Here is a 24256-nt window from a genome sequence, read left to right on the forward strand (position 1 = left end):
ACAGATTTAATATGACATTATATATCATAACATTCCCATTAAATATTGTGAATGATGATATCAGCGTGAAAATAATTTTTAAGATTATAGATAAAATACGTATGCATGTTTATTGTAAGAGCAAAAAATGATGCTTTTTTCTAATTAGATTAATTTTATTTTGATTGAATTAATTATTATTATTATTACACTTAATCATATTTGAATTAAGTTAGTTGAATTAATTATGTTTACAGTAAAAAAAAAGAAAGAAAATAGCTAAAAATTTGCAGAAAAAAAACAAGAAATTGCAAGGAAAAAAGAAATTACTATGAAAATGGAATATTTTTGCAAACATATTTCACTAATGAATTATGTAGAATACTTAGGAATTATTACTTTAAAAAATATTTTTCAAAAAAGCTTTTCGTGTAATATTTCTACTGTATAATGAAACGTGAAAAAATATATAAACAAGGAAAAAAGACGTAAAAGAAACGTAGTGATCTAAAATATATTTCTGCAATAAGCTTAAAATTTTTATGAGAGAGAATGTAAAATGAGTGAGTTCTGGAATTGGAATTTCATATCGACTCAGCGCGCCTTTTTCAAATAATCTGTTGAATTTGAACGCTCCTTTTTTTTGTCAGTACGGGGTTTAGTTATCTCCATGTCTTTTACGTGGAAAGGTTTCCGGTCGACTTTATTTTCCGGATCTACTGAAGTAATAGGATAAGAATAAGCGGAGTTGTATTATATTTTATTAGTCCTTAATAGTATAAAAAAATTTAATATTTCACGCAATTGAGATTTAAACTAATTAAATTTTGATGGAAGTTTTATTTTCTAATTCATAAGCTACTGAGATTTTTCGGTTGAAAATTTGCAAACTACGGAAATTTTAGATGTGGAAGTAGCATATAAAAGCAGCGCTTCCTTAGAATAAGCGTTAAGTGTATGGAGGATGAGGTTATTCTAATAGATTATGACGTTATATCTTCATTGAAATATATGGAAATTTTCCAAATAACAAATTTTGTTGTTTACACTTATCGATTTCAGTCTGCATCGAAAGACCTTTACGCAGTCAATCTTCGTTAATTTTGTCTAACAAGTGATTTTATTTTGTCTAATATCGCTAACAAGTGATTAAATTAGGAACCTCTTCAGTATTCTTTAGTATTACATTTATGATTACTACAGCGTATATACGTTTTTCCGTTAAATTCACCGCTGTGTTAATATATTACTTATGTTGTCAAAAGACATTATAGTTCATCATTTTATCGAAATTGGTTCCTGGATTCTAATTTCAACATTAGGATGAAAAAACTGGGAAGTGTGAATGCAAGCAATCCAAAACAGGATGAGCATGTTTGGGTACCAGATGCTACCGAGGGGTTTGTGTTAGGTGTCGTGATTCAGGTAAGTTTTAAGACAGAACTTTTGTCAAACAATTTATTCCCCATTTTTCTTTGTATTTTTCATGAGCATCACTTCCCTAAATAGAAATGCGTGAGGTAACACTTGATGTTGTTAAATTAATGCGACTTATTTCGGTAAACACTCAATTTGTGTGCTGTAATCTTATGATTTTCTTGAATAAATGAGATTTCCATAGAAGACATTTGGTTCAGTATGTATGGATAAATCACATGTAAGGAAGTCGTAAACATGAAACAGTGCGGGACTTTGTCAGAAAGTTAGGAAAATTCCTACTTAGGTGTCACTTATGACTCAAGGAAAGAAAAGATCGATGCTTCTAATAAAGTTTAACCGTCATATTTCGGCTGTAATCGATTTTAGCTTCATGCAGGATAAGGGTTGACTATGGGGTTTGTATTTTAAGGAATGAAGACATCATGAAAGTTAACAGCGTATTTTGGGCGGTTAATATGAGTTCTCATCATTTTGCAGAATATAGCAGATGATCGTGTGTTATTGAGGATTGAAGGTACGGGTCACGAAAAAACCGTATGCCGCGAAGAATTGCAATCTGTAAATCCAGCCAAATTAGACAAGATAGAAGATATGTCATCGCTTTCATATTTAAACGAAGCATGTGTATTACACAATCTCCGGCAGCGATACTATTCATCTCTTATATACGTAATTTTTGGCTTTTTTATGATTATTTGTGTAGACAATTGAATGTGTTAGTAGCAATTAGTTAAGAGCTAACTGATAAGACTAAGGTTGCTGATGTGTCAACTGATAAGATTAAGGGTCAAAAATTCCAATATAATACATTATTTGTAGAGTTTCTGTTTACAGACGTATTCCGGCCTATTTTGTGTCGTCGTCAATCCGTACAAATGGATGCCTCATATCTATTCAGCAACAGTGATGAAAAATTATCGTGGACGAAAACGGCACGAAGTACCTCCTCATGTATTCGCTGTGACTGATTGTGCTTATCACGAAATGTTGCATCGTTCGTTTTTGTGAATTTGTATAGTGGTGAAAGTTAAAGAGGGTCGATTTGCATTAAAAAAAATGTAATGCTGGGAAGATGAATAAAAATGTTCTGAAATTTCAGAACGAGAAGATCAGTCCATCCTTTGTACAGGAGAATCAGGTGCTGGAAAAACGGAAAATACAAAGAAAGTAGTTCAATATTTAGCAGATATTGCAGGTACTGGACGACATATGCGTTCATCAGTTGTCAGGAGTCCGGGAAAGGTTATGTTTCTCATGGACTTATTTTATTAAAAATTGACTGTGCTTTTGCTTATCTGTAGTGGTTTCCTAAAATAAGTGCATGTGTAAAATACCTGGTTTTGGGAGGAAGGATTTAGCTTTAATTTAGACCATGATTCAAACAATGAGATTTCAAGATCTTAATGCTTTCAAGATATTAATGTTTTTATTTGAAATTATTTGAACATATTTAATTTTTTTCCCGATTCAGGGTGCACTACCGACATCATTATCATTGTCACCTCTTCCGGAAAATATATCACCTGTTGTAAGTTTTTTTTTAATACTTTTGGTTTTGAGAACAGACGTTCTTTTGTTAGTTAATAACTTTTGAGTATAAGAAGAACAATTCGAGAATTTTGAGGAAAATCTTACTTCTTTGACTAAAAATTTGGTATAGGGCCACTTGGAAGATCAGTTGCTACTAGCGAATCCGATCCTCGAAGCTTTTGGTAACAGTAAAACAGTTAAAAACGACAATTCTTCAAGATTTGTAAGTTGTATTTCTCTTTACTGTTTGTGGTTCTAGTTGATTTCTGACAACATGATGATCATTTTATTAAAAGAGCTCTTGTCTTCAGGGATTTTCATTCCATGCACCATTATTCTGTTTTACCGTCTTAACAGAACTCTTTTTCTGGCTTGTTGTTTATTCTTAACTTAAAAAGTAATGACAAATCGTTCTTTATTCTAGAGCTGTAGCTTGAAGACTTTGGATTGTAAGTTTTTCTATCTACAGGAACCTTCTTTTCTAATAATAAAATAATCGGGTGATTTAGGGATTTTCTTTTGCTTCGTTTGCTGAAAGTCATAACCTCGACTAATTATAGGTTGATGAAGATTTATTATAGGGTAAATTTATCAGGATAAATTTCGACCAATGTGGTTGTATATCGGGTGCAAATATTGAGCATTATTTGCTGGAAAAGTCGCGTACTATCCGCCAGGCGGCAGATGAACGATCGTTCCACTTTTTTTATCAGTTATTGCTCGGTTCATCTGTTAGCACGAAAAGTACAGTATTTCCTGAAGATTGGAACATGAGCGTTTAGGTCTGAATGTTCTGTGTAGTCGGAAAAATTTTTAAGTCAAATGATCCAGTTCGAAAGAGAGCATAGAATATTTGTTTTTTGTGACTGCAGTAAAAACCCTTAAGCGTTCTCGATTACTATTCAGTTTCATACTATATTTTATTGTGCTGTAAACTACTTAAGACTTTGATGCTAGCTTTTTGAAACATTGAAGATAAACAAAACAATAGAAAGGCAGCTGATCATGGAGAAATTGTCATTATTATTGCAAAATAAAATGATTATCTCACAGGTATGTTTTTGATGGATGATATCGACAATTATCGTTTTCTTACTAATGGAAATCTCATTATCCCAGATGTTGATGACGCTTCCGAATTGTCAAGCACTTTGAATGCAATGAGAGGAATGGATTTTTCGGACACAGAAATTGATGGTAAGCCAAATAGTTTAGTTTGAAATGAGGCATATGGTAAATATCTATTTTTCGGGTTTATGATGAAAATTCTTAACTGTTCCGTTCACTATGTGAGCTACTCAAGATTTTGAAATGTTTTCTCCTCTGGATGGCGAATGAGATATTTGGCACAAGCAGAAGAAGTTAGACTTATAAATTTGATAATAGTACTTACTTATTTGATAGAATAAGTAATAACTGAATTATTATTTTAGCAGTCATGCGAGTAACATCCGCAATTTTACTATTGGGAAACATGTCATTTACCGAAGACCGTATTTCTGATCAGGCAATACTCGTCGACGATAGAGGTTTCATTCCCTCACTTTTAATGCACATAATGCTTTGATCGTTTTTGTATAGTCGATGACCAGTACTTTAGAATTTTGGTGTCAATTCTACCACAAGTTTGGTGGTTAGATTTTCTTTTTTTTTATTTCTTAAATTAATTTCACCTTAATAAAAAAATCACTGGTTTCAGTTGCTCAAAAAATATGTTGTTTACTTGGATTACCAGTATCGGATTTAGCAAAAGCATTTTTGAAACCGAGGGTAAAGGTCAGTGCGGTTTTTTGGATCACTGCTTGTTGTACATATCCACATATATGCGTTGCATGTAGGTATATATACCGAACAAGTTATATGTATACATATGAACTTACGATTTTGGTAACTCAAATTTCAGGTTGGTCGTGATTATGTACATAAAGCACAAACTCGTGAGCAGGTTCAGTATGCGGTTGAAGCCATTGCAAAAGCAAGCTATGAACGATTGTTCCGATGGCTAGTGATGCGAATCAATCGTTCTTTGGGGCGCTCGGCAAACAGTGGGACAGCATTCATTGGAATACTTGATATTGCTGGGTAAATTTTAAGAAAGCACCAAGTTTTCATCAGAAAAAAAAATAGTTTGATTAGCAGGAATATTATTGGTTATGGAAGAAGGGCTTGGTCCTTCTTCTTGGGTCATTCGAATTAGGCTTGTAAATTATATCTGTTGATCGTTACTATTTGAGTGCTGGATTTTCAGGTTCTATAAAATGTACGAATCTCATTTTACTGCAATTTAAGAAATTATTAGACGCTTAATTCGTGAGTCAGAAAGAGTAAGAGATCATTCAGAATTGTACTTATATTTAAATTTTGTTTTCTTGTACATGTATATGTGCTTATAAGTTAATTTTAGATTTGAAATATTCCAATTAAACACTTTCGAGCAACTATGCATCAATTATACGAATGAAAAATTGCAACAATTATTTAATAATACAATGTTCATTTTGGAACAAGAAATGTATCGAAAGGAAGGGATCGAATGGAATTTTATTGATTTTGGTCTCGATTTACAGCCAACTATAGATCTTATCGAAAAAGCAAGTTTTTTTGATGTATTCTGAAATATTGCTCCATTTATAAGAAAATTTGAAATGTGGCAAAAATCTTGTTAGGTGTCGGATTTATTTGTCTCTTTATGAGTAATCTAAAAATTTTTATAAAAATTGATATTGCTATGCTAAGTCCTAGTAGAGATATACTTCGTATGTTGCAATAAACATAAAATTACTAGTGATCATTTCTGTTGGTGTAAAAAAGCTTCCCAGCGCTCTAAAATTTTTCTGAAAGGAAACATTACTTAAAAGGTGAAAATTTTCGAGCCAAAATATGTTTTGTACTGTTACACATTTTGGAACAATAATGTAATAATTTACTTATTTCTCTGCAGCCATTAGGTGTTTTATCATTACTGGATGAGCAGTGTATATTTCCGAAGTCAACTGATAAATCATACGTGGAAAAGCTGACTGCCAATCAGTCTAAACATCCGAAATTTATTGTGCCTGAATTCAGAACGAAATCCGATTTCGCTATTGTCCATTATGCAGGCCGCGTGGATTATTCTGCAGGTAATTTTTGTGAGGATAGTTGTAGCTTGCAATAGCTTGAAATTTAAGCCAAATGAATTTCTCTTCCAGTATCACAGACTTCTTGGAATAAATCAGTCAGTTTTATAAATTTAGAATTTATACTTTGCAGATCAATGGTTAATGAAAAATATGGATCCACTGAATGATTCAGTTGTGTTTTTACTTCAAAATTCAGGAGATCAACTTGTGGCAGAGATGTGGAAGAATGGTTTGTCGTTTCTTGGTTTCTCAAACAAGTTACATTTTGATTATTCCGAGTTCGAGAAAGCATTGAAAATAATTGCTACTGATGAACTTTGAACATGGATGTTGTTTTTGTACTACTTCCGTCGAACATATTTGTGATAACCTAAAGTTCGTACAGTAAATTTAGATTTAAATTCAATATTTCGTTGCTATTTTTGAATATTACTTTATAGCGGAATTTGCAAGTCTGGGAATAGCTGATCAAACTGATTATATATTTGGCGCACGAACCAAGCGAGGAATGTTTCGCACGGTTGGACAAACATACAAAGAGCAGTTGTCACGACTGATGAAAACACTGCAGAATACTTCTCCTCATTTTGTTCGATGTATTATTCCAAATCATGAGAAAAAGGTAATAGATCATTCAAAATCCCTATGCAAATTTATATACTCAGGTATTTTTAAAAGGTAGTTTTCTGATTCAGTTGAAAAATGATTGGATCGTGTCCTTGTCTGATTAAAAAAGTGCTTTAAGACCAGTGTGGAAACTATTGCATAGTTTTATTCAAAGAAATGCATTTTTAATCACTATTGGAATTTCATTTTCCAGGCTGGTGTCATTAACGGGCCTTTGGTATTGGAGCAACTTCGTTGCAACGGTGTTTTGGAAGGCATCCGTATCTGTCGACAGGGCTTTCCAAACAGAACATCTTTCCATGACTTTCGCCGAAGATACGAATTGCTTGTTAATCGAGGAACCATTCCTGCTGGCTTCTTGGACGGAAAGGAAACTGTTAGGTACAGTATTACGTGCTTATTGTTTGTCCTTTTTTCTTTATACTTTTCATAGAAGTTTATAGCTAAAGTCAAATGGGAAATACCGGAAAATCGTATTATTGATGAATTATATGACTTTCTTTAGGCGAATCCTCGTTGCGCTGGAAGTGGATGCAAGTCTCTTTCGTATCGGTCAATCAAAAGTGTTTTTCCGATCAGGTGTTATTGCTGCTTTAGAAGAAATGCGTGATAAAGAATTGCAGCGTTTCGTAGCTCAGTTTCAAACTTACTGTCGTGGATATCTTGCTCGTCGTGCTTTCAAGAAACTTCTGCAGCAAATTTCTGCGATTCGGATAATCCAGAGGAATGGTTTAGCGTGGTCACGTTTGAAAGACTGGAAATGGTGGAGGTTGTTTGCTAAGGTTCCTTACATTTTGGATTGCTTTATTATGGTAAAATTTGACACGAAATTTAGTGAGGAGTCTTAACCTTCTGCTTAGTAGACGTTAGAGTGAAATTAATGTGTTAAATTGATAAACATAGTTTTTATTTATCATCTTTCTAGAGGTCTAGTTGATAAGTTGAATTGTTTGAAGGTCAAACCTCTTTTGGAAGTTACTGCAAGTGAACAAGCCATAGCTGCCAAAGAATCGGAATTAAATTCTTTACGAGAAACGTTATTGCAAAAGGAATATACTTTGTCGGATTATACGAATCGGATTGAGCAGGTTAGGTTTTTTTGGTTTTGTTATTCGGATGTGGAAAGAGAGATAATAGATTAGCTGCTCTTGCCGAGAATATAATTTTAGTTTGTTATCCTTATCACGTTCAGACATATTTCTTTTTCTTGTAAGTTTTCCTAAACCTTATTCTAGATCAGTAAAAAGCAACTTTAATTTCTTTTTTACATCTCAAAACTTTTTTTAGCTAACGAATGATCGCGCCGAATTACAAAAATTACTAAAAGAGGAAAGCGTAGAGAAAACGGAAATAGAAGATATGAAAGATCAACTGGTATCCGTAAAAATGCAACTGGAGAAAGAAGTCGAAATTTTCAAACAAAAATTTGAGGAAAAAGAAGTCGAATGGATTTCCGTTTCTGCGGAATGTAAAAAGTTGCAGGTGTCTTTTTGCTTTTGGTATCAAAGTTTTTGATGTAAAAAGTTTTGATGTGTTTTTGATGTTTTTGATTTCTCGTTGCTTTGGTAGAAATTTACAATTTTATATCTGTGTTCTTCTGCTTGTCCGATTTTTTTTTAGAAATGATCGGCTGAGTTTGAAAGACAAAACTGCTAATTCAAGTGTATGGTTCCCTTCGGTTTTCTTCAGAGAGATGTTACTCTCTAACTGTAATAGATTCGTGTTATATTTTTAAGATGTTTCAGGATGATGCAGCAATTCTTAGAGACCAACTTCGAGAAGAAAATAAAAAATACGAACAGTTACAATTGTCTAATGCCTCTGTTGATCAAAAGTTGAAAACTGTTATCATAGAGAGGGATCGGTTTTTTGAAACAAATGAAAAAGGTTGGCATAATTTCTCATTTGAAAGATAAGAGCTTCCGGATCCCACCTATTCACTCTTTTTTTTTTTTTTTTTCAGCTGATGAAGGAAAAGACATTGCTTGAGGGAAGACTTACAACTGCTACTCAAAAAATTGTTGTCGAAGAAGAACGAAATCGGCAGAATGTCAAATTAAGGGCGAAATTGGAAACAAAAATAACAGATTACAAAGAAGAGAATGAAAAGATGAGGAAGGTTAGCAAAGCGATAACAACAGATGCAATAGCTAGAAAAACCAAAAACAGATGGAATTTTCTTGCATCCTAACGAGACCTAATGGTCCTGTTTCTTACTTAAACGAACGTATCTTTACCAATTTAAATGGTCTTTTATGCTCGTAATCTCACAGAAGAGAATGAAAAGATTCTGACAATAATATTTCTAATAATAAATACAATTAATATTTTTGGCAAGAATATTGATTACATTTTTTCAAATACTGGTTTTGAACTTGCCTGGGTAGATGTTTTATTTTTATAGAACTTAATTTGTCTCTTTTTACATAATTTTTAATAATTCAGCACATCGAAATGACAGAAGCTGCAAACCAAAAACTTACCACAGAAATGCGAGACGTTCAGGATGAGAATGAGGAACTATTAGAAAAGCTAAACGAACTAAGTGCTCAACTTCAAAAGAAGGATGAAGAACTCATTGCTACTCTTACACAGTATTCCATATTTATTTGTATATTTAATCAAACTCTTCAAATTTTATTATCAATAACTCGATGTTTTAGAATGGTTTATCTGTCATTTCCCTTTTCTGCATTGCTATAATACTTGATTTATTATCTATTTGACTTTCTTTTTTGTTAGTTTCAGTCTAAAATTTCTGGTTTTGTCAAGTCATTTAGATTTTATTTAATGATTGGATTTGCTATGTTTGTTACTATTTAGTAGCGATGAAGAACAGTCTCAAAAACAAAATTTGATGAAACAGACGAAAGAATTAATATTAGAATTGCAAGAAGTTAAAGAAGACTTGGAAAACGAAAAAAATTTGAGGTAAGAAGTAAATTCAATGTTTGAAATTTGTTAAAAAAATAAGAAAATACTTGTTTAGTGCTGGTTGACTTATTCGAATCGTTAGGGATTTCTTTCTTTATGAACTCGGAAAATATGCAGCGCTTTTAAATTTTTCATTACTGCTTTTTGCAGAACAAAGTCAGAAAAAGGAAAACGAGATTGTATGGAGGAGTTAGAGGCACTGAAGCAAGAGTTGTTGGAATCACAAGATAAAACACAAGCTAACATGGAATTGCGAACTGAACGTGAGAAGCAGTATTTATCGATTAAAGTGCGTTCATTCATCTGGTTTAAAATTTTAATTTTAAGCGGGAAGAATTTACGAAATTTAAGCATTGATAGCTAGATCGGTTATGAAACTTGATGGACGCTAGTAATCTGCTGTAGTAATTCATTTTCAAAATTTCTAGAAAGAGCTTGAAGAAACAGCAGCACAACACGAACGAAATGTTGCAGAGTTGAAGGCTAAGCATTCACAGCAGTTGAATTCTGTTAGAATCGAGAACGAGCAGTTAAAAAAACAAATGGAGCAGGTTCCTTCTACAAATATATTATGATCAGTAGCATGGCATTTTTCCCGAAAGGCTTCTGACTAAATTATGTTCATTCTAATTGCTTCGTAAATCCTTCAGTAAAATCCTTTGCTTCGTAAAAAAAAAAGAAAAAAAGGTTGCTTCGTAAATCCTTCAGTGATATTAAGAAATGCCACTTTAGAGAATATGCAAAATATTTTCCATTATTGTATGTTTTAGGTAGTTAAAACAAAGAGTCGTATGGAAAATGAATTGCAAGAGAAAATCGTCGTGATTCAGCGGAATCAGTCCGCGTTTTTGGAAAATGAGCGAAAAAGGAAGAACGTTGAGAATTTATTGAACGAATGGCAAACGAAAGCTGAGGAAGCTGAAAAAAATGCTATGGAGTTAAAATCTGCTTTGATAAAGGTGGGTGCATCATTTATGGCCATTAGTGTTGTAAATTATCGGTTGATAGTACAATCGTATTCTTTATGCAATGGTATATGTATTTCCTCAAGAGGATTATTTGTTATACGTAAATTTATTGATTTTCCTTATTTTTCTGTTTTTTATGTATTGATTTGGTTTCTGTGAGGAACTTCTTTTTTAAATTCAGGTACAGTCAGAGGTTGAAAGACTTACTAAGGAACTGGAAAGCAGTGAAAATGTTGTTTTGGTTTTGCATAATAGAGTGGCAACTGCAGAAGTTCAGGTCAGTTGTCTATGTCAAAATTGCTGTCTTAGTTCAACGTTATCACAAAGAATCTGAATGACATTTTCTACACATTATGTTGTGGCAAACTCCTTCCTATCCTTTTAATTGAAATCTTTCGAGTCAGATACATCGATGTAATTGGATGCCGTTAGTTTTGCATGATAAAAAAAAAATGGAAAATGCCCACTTTTTTTCAGGCCACTGATTTAAGCGATGCGATCAATGTGGAAAAGTCTCAAAATGAAGCGCTTCGTGCGAAGCTGCAGATTCAAGATGATGAATTAGAAAGTTTGCAGGAAAACAAAGAACGTAATGAATTTGCCATTCAGAAATGTGAAAAGGTTCGGTATGGTTTATTTGAGAATTTTATTGGGACTGTAATTCACAATTGTACGATAAAGTCAGTAAATGTTCGGATTTAGTCATTAAATGTTCGGATTTATAAATAAAAGAAGCAGAACACTGGAAGTTTCAGAAATTCCGAGGCTTTTAATTACTTACAAAATAGTTAAACTTCTTTGCCACTACTCCTGTCTTCGTCCTCTTGTTAATGGATAAGTAGTACACAGCGAAGAAATTTGCAGGAGATAAGTTCTCTGAAGCAACAGTTGACTGATGTGATAAAGAAGAATGATGAAAACCTACTTCTGCAAGCAGAAGAGTTGCGTAAAAAACTGACGAAAGAGATGGAAGCTTGTAAAAAGGAATTAGAACAAAGTGAGTATGCTCGTGCTCGGAGTGAGAAGGCAAAAGAAAAATTAGTGCAGGAGGTAAGCTGATCTCATTCATGGATCCTGTTGGTATACCTAATGAATTGAAAGATTCTTGAATACTTTAACACCAGATTTATTTAGTTAGATTTATCTTTTTATCATTGTGTCTATTTTGTTTTCAAATTAATGAAAAATATCATAAGTGTGATTGGGAGGGAAATATATTACTTGCTTCAAAAACTCCAAGATTTTCAGCTTTCTTCAACTTAAGGAACTTTAGACAGTTACTGATGAAACTTACACGGGTTAGTGACCATTCACCAAGCCTTTCTCTATAAGTGGGGAAATAAATTTAATGCTTTCCTTGGATTGTGTACTATAACATTTTCAAACAGCCTGTGTAAGAGGCTGTAAAAGAAAAATCGCAATTTCTTTTTTTTAGTTTGCTTTTCCTGGAATGCCAGTCAATGTGTTCCGGATGTTTTAGTCATTTTCTCTTGAACTCCCTGTTTCCAGTGGTAGTTAGTTAACTGTTTCAGTATCCTTCTTGAACTAAAGTGTTTTTCCTTTTTTGTATATTATTTGGTAAAACCTTAAGTCGGAAGGAAAAAATGTGAACTCATTTTTTCTTGATGCTTGATTTATGAAACTGTAGGTTCTATTTATGAATTTTTGCTTAGACTTGCAATTTTTCTTATTCTAGAAGGAGGATATGCTAAACGAGTTGGATAAATTGCGGTGCAGTGTGCGTGATATGGAAAAGAAACAACGGAAATTTGACCAAATGCTTGAAGAAGAAAAGTCACATGTGGCAAAAGTTAGTATGGAACGAGATAAGCTGGCACAAGAGGTATTATTCAAAATTCTTCTAAGGATTTAATGATTTCCAGAGAATTACTGTCGAGGTGAGTCAGCGACCGCAATAAATCGTCCTATTTAAATGTTTATCCAGTAGTGTGATGTAACTGAGAGCAACAACCTATAAGAAAGTTTGAATTCCGTCCCCAGTTACAAAGACTGAGGGACACTTCGATTCAAATATGTAAGTAACAATGGTGAATCAAGCTTAGAAAAGGTTTCAGTTGCATTTTTGAAAACAAGTATTAAGGGACTTTTCAAGCTAGATTAAACATCTTTTGATGTACATTTTTAGATTATAATTTTTTGTCTTTAAAAAGGTTTGAAATTTGTATGCTTGAAGCTTCGTGATCATAAATCGAGTGCGCTAGTGACAGCAAAGGAAATTGATATTCTCAAAAGTCGAATTACTGAACTGGAAAACATTAGAAATGCGCTGCAAATGGACCTTGATAATGCTGTAAATTTTCGTTCTTTTTCCTTGTGAACGTCGAGTGGTGCAAAAAATTTTTCAGCTATGTATCGGAGCTTCAGTTTATGAATATGTGATCTTGTTCATTCATGTTTGTTAACGGCTCGCCAGTATATAATGTTTATTTATATTTTTGGCAAGCAGCTGCATTCGACTGCTTGTACTATGTATATATTCCAGGTTACCATGAAAGACGATACTGGCCGCAATATTTTGGAGCTTGATCGAATGAAGCGGCAACTAGAGATCGAATTGGCAAACGCGAAAGAGACGATCACAGAACTGGAAGATAACTTGCAGCTTACCGAAGATGCAAAACTACGATTAGATGTGACCTTACAGGCGGTAAATATCGAATTGGAAAGAACTCGCAATGACAAGGAGCGGGATGATGACGAACGGCGTAAAGTAATGCTGCAAAAGGTATTTGAGATTGAATTTAAAATAGAGAAATTAGAAAATTAGAAAGGTAATTGAAGATTTGTAGTGACGTGTTATTTTCAAAGATTAGAAATTATGTACAAATTCAGTAATTCAAACGATCTTTGTTACTCAGTTTGGATTTCTGAAAATTTCATGCAGCTTGGTGACCTGGAAAGTGAACTAGAATCGGAGCGTCACACTAGACTAACTCTGATGCAACAAAAGCGCAAGTTGGAAGCAGATTTGCACCAGTCATTAGAACAAGTGGAAGCTATTACTACCCAAAAAGAAGAATTTTCACGACAGCTTCGGAAATACAGTTTGCAATTGAAAGATTTGCAATTAGAAGTAGAAGAATCGAAAGACGCCAAGAATGCAGCAATGTTACGGACACAAGATATGGAGAAAAAGTAAGAAAAAATATTTATTTATAGACTCACAGGTGATAAAAATTAACTGAATCTTAATTTTTGAATTATTTGCATTTATGTTTAAGCCGAAACTTTTTTATCGGTAGTTTCAAGCATTTCTTTCTTTCCTCTCTTTTAATTCCATGAGTTGGAAAAGTTAGAATTATTGACTTTTTTTTGAAGATTGAAGTCGTTGGTAGATGAATTGGCGAGAGCAACAGAAACAAATATGCAATTAACTGCTGATAGGCGGCGTGCAGAGAGAGAGAGGGATGATGCTGTGGAAGAGCTTGGTGTTAAAAGTAGTTTGATGAGTACTGAAGATAAAAAGAGATTGGAAACGAAAATTCATGAACTGGAAGAACTGCTTGAAGAAGAGCAGAACAACAGCGAATTGAGCAATGACAAGCTCAAAAAAGCTCAAATTCAGGTAATTATTTTATGTTGGCCGTGATTGAGGAGTTCAATGCCGTTCCTTTTTCAGTACGAGTATAACAGATTTTTTTGGTATATTTTATCAAATATATAGTTTCAATAATAAAGAAATACGTATTCCCGGAGGGCAGTGAAGGAATATCTATTTCTTTATTATCTCTAGTTCTGTTGTCTTTTATTAAGTAATATTGTTGGTTGATATTGCACCGCTTACTTGTAGTTTAAGTTTGAGCGAAAAGTTTGCAGCTGGAAACACTGACAACAGAATTGGCAGCTGAACGTTCGTTATGCGAAAAATTAGAAGCAGATAAGCAGTACTTTGAAAAACAGTGTAAAGATCTAAAAGTGACAGTAAGTTTTTTATTTATTGCCTTTGCCAAATATAGTTATCAAAAATTAGAACTATTTCATCGAACTTATATTTCAGTTAGAGGAAATGGAAAACGACATGAGAACTCGTAACCGAGGACAGTTGGCTGCGCTGGAAGCGAAGCTTCAAGCAGCGAATGAACAGTATGCTCAAATGGAACAGGAACGAAATACGGCTATTCGACAGGTTTTTTCCAATTTTTTTAAGCTTATCAGGAATTGTTCGTGTCTCGGTATTTATCTAGCTGTTGCAACCCCTCTCATCGTGATATTCATGAATTGGATAGCATTATTTTTTTATTAATTTATAGTTTCAACCATCATTATTTTTTACACTGAAATTTGACATAAAGATAGATTACTTAAGAGTAGTACGTCAAAATTAATATCTATTACCTACTTATAAACAGATGATTAAGTTTCGAATGAAGCTCTTGCCTGTTGAACGTGATTAGAAGTTCCTCAAAGTAATTTCATGGGTAATCTAACACCGAATTTGTTGCAGTTTTTTAAAGTAGTAGGCATTTGCAGATTCGACGCATGGAAAAGAAATTGAGTGATACACTGATGATGAACGAAGAAGAGAAGCGAAGTATAGAACAGTTGAAGGATACCGTGAGTATAGTCTATTTACAAAGAAATTTCAGTATATTTAATCTGTTATAAATTTGCAATGTTTGACCTTCTTTTTAGAAATTTGAACTTTTTTATCAAACTATAAAAGCAAATGATTTTTTTAGGCAGATCGCGCAATGACACGACATCGTCAGATGCGTCGACAAATCGAAGATCTAGAAGAGGAAGCATGTCGTGAACGATCGAAATGTCGACAACTCCAAAGAAGTATTGATGATCTGAATGAAGCCAATGAAACACTAACTCGAGAAAATGCACAGCTAAAAAGCTTAGCAGCACTTGCACGACGTTCTGGACTCAACCGAGCAAGTACTTCACGTTTTGGAAGTAAGCGTACATTTTGCTTTATTGGAATTTGTGACGGAAAAGCAGCCCAATAAAGTCAGAAAACTTAATCTGCTTATCTTGTTCTGAAATCGAAATGTACTTTCTTCGCAGATTGAATTATTGAGATATGGATTGTACCTTGAAAGGTTCAGGTAGAAAGTATGTTGGTTGATAACGGAAAGTTCTCTGAACTGTAGATGATCCAGTCAGATAATAAATCAAATAAAATGATTTTGTAGTTTTTTTAACGTTTATCTTTCTGATCTTACTTGATAGCTTTGTTATTATAGGTGAAACAGACAGTATTGGACGTGGTGCTCGAAGTTTTGGAGGTGATAGTACTGATTTGTTGCGGCCGAATTCTGGATCAACAGCAGGTTCTTATGCTGGCGATGATCCAGATCTTACTACAAGCTAATTTAACCTGAGTTTTTGCTTTTTTGCTTCAGTTACTTTATGCATTTGTATTATCAATTATTTGGATGGGTTCTTTTATTTCTTTTTTTAATTTCATAGAGAAAAAAAAAACAGATCATTCTCCTTCGGAAATTTATTTGTAATTTATACAAACAGTCGCTAGCTTTGTACCACTTTGTATTTCGTGAAATTCGTCATGCACAATTCTATTTGATGTGTAACTATATCGGCTCAGTTCATTCGACTTTAATTGCATTTAGAGGCTGTTTTGGTTTTATTTAATACTATTTTCATTTAATGTAATTTTCAACCGTCCCACCAAAATATAGAAGACAACAGATGTGTAATCGAGTATATTACTCCTTGAGTAAAGAAAGAAAATGAACGCAGAAGAAGGAAATAGTTTCCCTCGACGTATAAATAGGCGGCCTCTGTAGGTTTGTACTGCGGAGCGAGAAAATTAGGAGTGTTAATTACATTTTCGGTGGCAGAGACTGATAATTTTTTAAGAACTGAATAATGACTCTTGGTAGCACTTCGGGAGATCTGAACTGGAGTGCAAATATAAGGTCTTCTCAAGCTTTCTACCTTAAAGCGAACAAAGACCACCATCTTCAATGTTACTGGCTATTCACTTTGTAATTCAGATCCAAAGCGCTAGGTCAAATTTCACTTTTTTTTGATCTCTAAAGTCCGAAATTGATACTGATTTCGCTGTTGACCATTTATTGCAAACAATAATCCGTATCTACTGATTATTTTTTGCACAATTTTCCTTTCATAATTTCTTAATATTTTTCATTTATGGCATTTATATTCTAGCGGGTAGCATTTTATTGTTGAAAAATTGTTTTTTTTTAGCATTTCATCTTGGCAGACTGCTTATTGGTAGAATGTGGAGATCCTGGATTTTACCCAATGATTTTAATAGGTTCCTTGTAAAAACCAAAGTCCATCGTTTTTTGTTCGTGTTCGTTCACTTTAGTATATTCTGCATAAATATTGCAAATAAATTTACATAATACAAGTAGTTTTGTGATATTTGCAAGGTATTCTGAACCTAATTAGACGTGTGAAAAATTATTTCTCAATAAAACTATAAATAGGAAGAATATTCTTTTTTTAGATAGCATCATATACGAGGATCATCACTAGTCAGGTATGATCCTAGTTTTACACCAAATGATCAACGTTTCTTGGTTGTATTTCATTGGGAATGTTAATTAATACTATAAAAAGGAATGACGCAGAAATTTAGACTTCACACAACTGAAGTTAATTGGTTAGTTGCAAAGTATCTATGTTCTAATAGATATGATTTTGGAACTCGGAAAGTACTTTTCTAGTTCGTCATGATTAACTGAGGCATATTTAAACGCGATCGGAAGGAAAGTTTCTGAGGATTGGACACTTATTTTGATGACATTAATGAAATGTCATTGCACTTTTCTCAAAGCGTAAAATTATAAGTGAATGATATTTTTGCACGTTTTGGATAATTAAATTAAACGACATTTGCTAATTGTAATGAAAACAGTAACGAGTGACAGATAATATTTTATTGCTTCTATGAAACATGATATAATGGTAAAAACCTAGCAGTTTAAAAGGATTAATAATTATTGATAACATTGATGTTGGTTGATAGTGATAGTAATGGTAATGATAATAATCACATGAAATTTATTTTGCCATTTATAGTTCAATTTCTTTTTGTTGAGCAATTTTTAATTCTTCCTTTTTTACTGTCGTTGCTAAGTTTGTTTGTTCAACGCTATTAGCTGGTTGTAGTGGTTTCTGATCGTTGACAACCATTAACGAATCTTGAGCTTTTGCTGCCAAAAAAGCATGTCCCTTATCTTCCGATCCCATTTCCGATTTTATTTTTTCAGCGCTACGAGATGGTTGTAATGATGTCTGTTTGTTGACAACCATTAATGAATCTTGAGCTTTTAATTCTACGAATGTTTCTGGCTTCTCTTTGATCGATATTGGTATAGGTGATGATATCTTTTGTGAACCTACAAATACAAATTAATTTATTTGAATTACAACTGATCAATTCTTCAATTAATTGCAAATTTCTCTTCTTGATATCTTTCGCATTATATCTTTTTGCTTACAATCGTATGTACTACATATATGATCGTTATATGATGAGAAAATCAAAAATTTTGTCACCAAATATTGCCAGCGAATCTTTGATATCCGGTGGTGTAAGTTTATCCGAATCATCCATCACAATTTCTGGTGCATTCCGCACTTCATTTTGAAGCTGTAAATGTATGAGGTATTAATTATTTAAGGTGAAATATTTATCCTTTATTCTGATACTTCTCATTCGAATTCTGCGAATCCTTGATGTTTAATTATTCAATTTCTTAAATGAAATGATGATATTTCGATTGTTTCAATGGAAACTCTCATAGTATTTTATATGATATTCCTTTTAATCAAAATATTTTGATAAAGAAATACTAATGGAAGTTTCTTCTTCTTCTTGTTGTTGTTTATTTCTTCCTCCTTTTTGGCAATTATTTCACGATTATCAGATGGTGTAATGTTTTTTTCTCTATCATTTGTCAACGATAATTGAATTTGCATCTCTTTACTTGGTAGTGAATACTTTGATTTTTTTCTTCTGTAACAATGATTAATTAATTTGAATGAGATTTGAATAATTCAGTTTTAAATTTATTTTCAATTTTATCATTTATCAGATGTCTTTGATTAAAGAATACAGGAAAAAAAAATTTCTGAAATAAAACTTAGAAATGAGATGTATAAATTGATGAAATTAAATAATTTCAATAATGTAAACACTTATCAGTAAGTGAAATGAAAGAATTGAGTTAAAAACCTTGTCGATTTCTTCGAATGTACTGTAATTTCGGGTGTTTTACTGTCGAAAGGCTAAATGTAAACAAATTGATATCATTTTTGCAAGGAACGATAAAACCATCAAATGTAAACATAAATGATAAAAGATTATCCATAAAATCAATAAATCATACTTGAAATTTATGCTTATCCATATCAAATTAATCATCCAAAATATTTCATTCGGGAAAAATTTTGAAAAATAAATCGAAATAAATTTTGCTGCATTTTAATATAAAGGAATGAATTCAACCATTCATGAATAATAATTCGTTAGTGGAATTTTTAGAATTGATTAACCTTGTTAGCTTCATCATAAATTCGCATAATTTGGCAGATTAATTTGATAAATTGTATGATAACGAAAAGCATAACAGTCACGATGAGAAATATAATTGCTACACGCAATGAGAAATACGCGGAATTAATTTCCAAAATTTCTTCATTGCTTAATTTGTCACCGTTCAATGCGATACTTTCAGGTTGCATTTGTTTATATGATCTGTGCGAATAATTGGTAAATTAGCTTAAGGTTAATTAATTAATTAATTAACATTTTGAGGTATAATATACAAAAAAAAAAGCAAACTGAAACAAAACATTTAGATGAAATGTGAAAGAAACTTGGGAAAATAGCAATCAGTGTAACATATTTGAAGCAATAATGATTCAAATTAATCAAAAGAGTAGTTGAGCATTTGGGATACTGTAATGACCAAATCGACTCTCCTCCAATTTTTTTTCAACTAATTCTTAAATAACTAAAAATCTTCAGCAATATTCATCCCAAAATAACAATTTGACGAACTTTGCTTAGTGCAACCGGCAATGAATGCTACAAAGTTGGCAATGATAAAAGATGATAAGTTAAGTGATTATTTGAAATGATTTCAAGAATAACTAAAAATTAAAATATAATTCCTGAAGAAAATAATTATTTCATTCAATCTGTTATGCATTTATTTGTATTTTTGAAGGGAATTTTTCTTAACTATCATCTTTTATGTGATTGCACAAATTGTAATTTCAACTTTTTGCTATATGAATAATCAAATCAATTTGTATTGAATACCTTAGCAATATCTTTTTTAAAGGAAATTTTGTTCAAAGAACAATAATTTGTTGGATTTAATTGTAATTGTTTAATATGGAAAAATCGAATTACTCGTTAACATAAGGAATAGAATTTAGGAATTGTATTAAATTTGCAAATTTTCAATAATGATGGTTGTGGAATAATTAATAATTAAAAACTATTAATAGTTAACAAATAATGATAATTAATAATTAATAATAATTAGGAACTAATAATCACCCCTAATAATCAATCTGTTATGCATAATTAGGAACTAATAATCACCCCTTTCATGTTGCTGATAATTTTTGAAGCAGTTCCATGTTCAATCCCCAATGATTTGCATTTCAAATTGTTTGATATTTGAAAATTTATCGAAACATTAACTATTATTTATTAAATTTTCCGGGTACAAATATGTAAACTGATATTTTTCATGTAATGATTCATTATTATTTTGACCGAATGTTTCAGCCGGATTTCAATTCAAGCAATATTGGCGAAGTAATATTATTTCGAATCCTCAATTTAAATTTCAAATAAATATTTGAAATTGAATTGAGAATTCGAAGTAATCGAATTATCGAAAATTTACTGTTTACTTTCTGGCACAAATATATATAAATAATACTCTTTAGCTAAATAACTTTTTTATATAACTAAAAATATAAATAGCAATTATACGTAATGGAAAGTTAAGGAAAACTCTGAGAGAGAGAGAGAGAGAGAAGGAGAGAGAAAAAGCAGTTAATCAACTTAATGGTGATTAACCCATAGGTTTGTAGGTCTTGCAAACTTGTAAACGCATAAATTAATGGCTTTCAATAATTATATAATTATTTAACGATCAAATGATCAAACGTGAAAATATTTTATGTAGATATATATCAAATATTTTTGACAATTGAATAACTTTTGCATAAAATTGATAAAACAAATATACATGGATTACAAATTAAGTTTTAGAGTTATTTACCTATAGGTAAACATGTAATATAATTGATAATACAAATACCGAAAAATTACAAAATCAAATTCCTCAACTTTTAACTTTCACGGTTATTTAAGTTCAAATTTTTTAACTTTTATAGCAAATTTAAGTTTTTTGATATTCACAGCTATTTAATTTTAAGTTTTACTTAACTTTATAGCGCATCTAATTGCACTCAAAAACTATGCAAAAAATCTTTTTCAAAAACTTTTCATTTGACATTATCACCTCATTTTAATATGTTGCATTCTTTTTCTTGAAGAAAATAAAAAAATCCAATTTTCTACTTAATATAAATGAAAAGAAAGAAAAAAAAAGGTAATAATTGGAATTTTTTGTTATTTTGCAAATTTATTAATAGCATGCAAAAGTGCATGAATGCAAATATGAAAGTGCAAGTTTTAAATGCAAAATGATCATCCTGCAATAATTATTAGATTGGAAAATTTCAAACAATCAAAAATACAATTTGTTGCATAAATTATTGTCAAATTTGCATATTATGTAAATTACATATCAAGAAATCATTTGAAAAATAAGAGAAAAAAAAGAGAATGGAAATCATTTATTATAATGTATTGATAAGTTTAACCTATTAACCAAAACCATTATTTCATGGTAAGTGATAATGTTTGCATCCAAAATTAAATAAAATTTCAAAAAAGAAAGATTTTAAATTAAAATTAAAAAATGATGAAAGGAGTTTTACCTGCAGTTATACTCTCATTAGCATTAATTACTTTTAATTGGATATTTCAAATAATTTTTAACATATTTAAAGAAACCAAACATATCAATATATACATATATATGTATATATAAATGTATATATATTAGATATATACAACAATTATGAAAGCAGAAATTGGAAATTTTTGGAAGGATTTTGGTAAACGAAATTCTAATTATTAAAGTTTTAAACATTCAATTTTGGTTAAAATTTATATTTGAAATTGAAATTATAATTTGATGCGCAATTTAATTTGATTATGATATATAGATTTTTAGTGAAAACAGAAAATCATTTCTAAATTTGAAATAAGTTTTTTTTCTCGTTTTTTCTGGCGGGAAAAATCAACCCCGGCCAATTAACTAATCAATTGGTTAATTAATTAACTGCACGGATTTTTTTTGACACCTTAAAAAGTATTTTACGTGGATCCCGTAACAAAATATCAACGACCAACGTTTTATTTTATTTGGCTTATTGGAAGTCTTTCCATGGCTATCATCATTTTACCATTGTATATTTATTGCATAATTCGTCGTTTTTATATTCAAACAAAAGCTGCAATTAATATTAAATATACGTTACTTGATGTATGTTTTATTTATATATTTAAATAATTAATTTATTTATAACATCATATTTATCATTTTACTATTATCATACTTTTTTTGTTATAATATTTTATAAAATATTTTAATTTAAAATATCGAAATATTTCCAGTAAGTTACAGTTCGAAAAATTACAACCTGGTACGCAATTAAAAGGTTGGCAGGAAATATCACATGCGGCAAAATCATATGTCAGTATGAAAGATGAAGAAATTGAAGGAAAGCATATAGCTAAAGTTTATAGGTTCTTATTTCATTCCACAATGTCACCACATCATTCCTCAATGCCATCATCATTATTCCATCGTGTTAAATCTTATTAAATTAATTATATGGATTAAGATAGAAGTTAATTAAATTGACAGAGGTTAATCAAAGGAGCTTGTAGATTACCAAAAACTGGAAAGAATATGATGCAAAAAGAATGTAAAATATTTTTTTGCAGACCAAGCAATAGTCAATGTGACACGAGCAGTAAGACAGCATCGGCAGGTAGTTCACAAACAACGAAAAGTTCACGTAGTTCAAGTAAGTAATCACGTGTAGCTAAGATATGCTATCAACAGTAAAATATATGCTATCAACAGTAAAATATATATGCTATCAACAGTAAAATTCTAGTGACATTGTTACATGGTTCTTTTAACTGAAATTTGCAATATTAACTGTCCAAATGTTTGCATTAGTTTGACTAATTAAGCAATTAAGGCATTGACAGAAGTTCTAACTAGATAAATATTAGCAGAACCCAGAGAACTTCTTATATATTTATGCATAAACTAGATAAGAATCATCGATAATAATAAATCAAATATCACTAGATGAAATGAAATATCTCCGATCTATTTCAGTTAAATTTACTTGAAAATTTGCAGAACCAATAAAATCAATGCCGACTGACTTATTGATCAGCGACAGTGAAATGTAAGGTTTAAATAAAATCCAAAACTTTAGCATGAGCATCGGGACCACGAAACCTGGGAAATGTTACCATACTGAAATAAGGCCTATATACGTAGCTCATATTAGCAAATATTCATTATATTTCCCATGCATACAGATTCTAGTGAAATTTCAAAATTGTTTCATATTTTTTCGTTTAAAATATCGCCACTACAGACGAAGCATAACAATACAAATCTGAATTATGCAGTTTTGCCAAATATGGGTTTATAATTATGTAAACAAGTAACAGTGAAGCCAAGAAATTTGCTAAGCAAATAATTTATTGAGTAGACAATCATGCAAATAATTAAATAGAAAGCATGGGGAAGTTTTCAAATAATTGTATTTATAACTACCGTTATGCAATTACAGAGATGATGATGATGATAAACCTACAACCAGTTCAATTACTGGAAATGAATCAACCAAAGTTCCTAGGAATATACCGATCCTGATACAGCCTGACAAGTGATGATGCTTTCTGCATAAAATTTATTTGTGACAAAATCAAAACACGAAACATATTATAAATTGAGGTTCACGTACTGTATATACAATCATCTCCATGGAAATATTCTATTAGAAACAAATTTGAAACAAAAGAGGGCAAACACGGCTGCTTTTTACTGCCACATTTCCTATACATCCATCATTGAAATTTATTCGTACTTATCGTGTGCTACGTTTATTTACAAAAATGTATTGGCGATTCCTATATCATATGTCAGAAGAACAGTGGTTCGAACTAATAGTTAATCAGGATGCTACCATTTGTAAGAGTATACGTGCTAATCATCCTTTGTCCTTATTCAAGTCATACTGATAATTCCTGAGTAATGACCCAAATTTTTTTAAAATAGAAGAAATGAATAAGGACTGTCGAGCAATACAGCAAATCGATTGTAAATTTTACAAAACCTGTTAGTCAAATGATAACAAGAAAAACAGTAGGATTGAAACTATTTGCAATATCTTTAAGAAACTGAAAGTTACAACCAATAAACAGTTCCACCTATATCTTTCAATTTTGTTTAAATAGTTTATATATATATATATATATATATATATATATTCTATTGTTTTTTA

At 31.4% G+C, this 24256-nt stretch overlaps 3 protein-coding genes across 3 annotated transcripts; 2 read left to right on the forward strand and 1 right to left on the reverse strand.

Annotated features, from left to right (window-relative positions):
- Positions 1-1302: 1302 nt before the first annotated feature.
- On the forward strand, positions 1303-16010 carry LOAG_02408 (myosin; the record flags this gene model as incomplete). Its single annotated transcript, XM_003137946.2, has 39 exons — positions 1303-1404; positions 1897-2088; positions 2254-2413; positions 2519-2661; positions 2891-2947; positions 3080-3172; positions 3531-3693; positions 4003-4146; positions 4383-4478; positions 4649-4725; positions 4853-5031; positions 5354-5540; positions 5891-6071; positions 6202-6300; positions 6512-6693; positions 6892-7079; positions 7204-7480; positions 7655-7786; positions 7986-8180; positions 8444-8542; positions 8662-8817; positions 9144-9292; positions 9522-9629; positions 9783-9921; positions 10061-10183; positions 10403-10591; positions 10782-10877; positions 11078-11221; positions 11465-11650; positions 12297-12443; positions 12795-12911; positions 13104-13346; positions 13506-13756; positions 13940-14186; positions 14438-14542; positions 14619-14747; positions 15092-15175; positions 15301-15523; positions 15814-16010. 39 exons carry the CDS (start codon positions 1303-1305, stop codon positions 15939-15941), a joined length of 5910 nt encoding a protein of 1969 aa, XP_003137994.1. The 3' UTR covers positions 15942-16010.
- A 1517-nt stretch (positions 16011-17527) lies between these two features.
- On the reverse strand, positions 17528-19309 carry LOAG_02409 (hypothetical protein; the record flags this gene model as incomplete). The annotated part of the gene is made up of 5 exons (XM_003137947.2): positions 17528-17961; positions 18122-18215; positions 18419-18581; positions 18801-18853; positions 19121-19309. The coding sequence occupies 5 exons, from the start codon at positions 19307-19309 to the stop codon at positions 17636-17638; spliced, it is 825 nt and encodes a 274-aa protein (XP_003137995.1). The 3' UTR covers positions 17528-17635.
- Positions 19310-22107: 2798 nt separating this feature from the next.
- Positions 22108-23642, forward strand: LOAG_02410 (hypothetical protein; the record flags this gene model as incomplete). Its single annotated transcript, XM_020446001.1, has 5 exons — positions 22108-22206; positions 22348-22469; positions 22671-22753; positions 23101-23149; positions 23543-23642. The coding sequence occupies 5 exons, from the start codon at positions 22108-22110 to the stop codon at positions 23640-23642; spliced, it is 453 nt and encodes a 150-aa protein (XP_020303606.1).
- Positions 23643-24256: the final 614 nt, after the last annotated feature.

The sequence above is a fragment of the Loa loa genome (genome assembly GCF_000183805.2).
Source record: "Loa loa unplaced genomic scaffold supercont3.151, whole genome shotgun sequence".
Lineage (NCBI taxonomy): Eukaryota > Metazoa > Nematoda > Chromadorea > Rhabditida > Onchocercidae > Loa > Loa loa.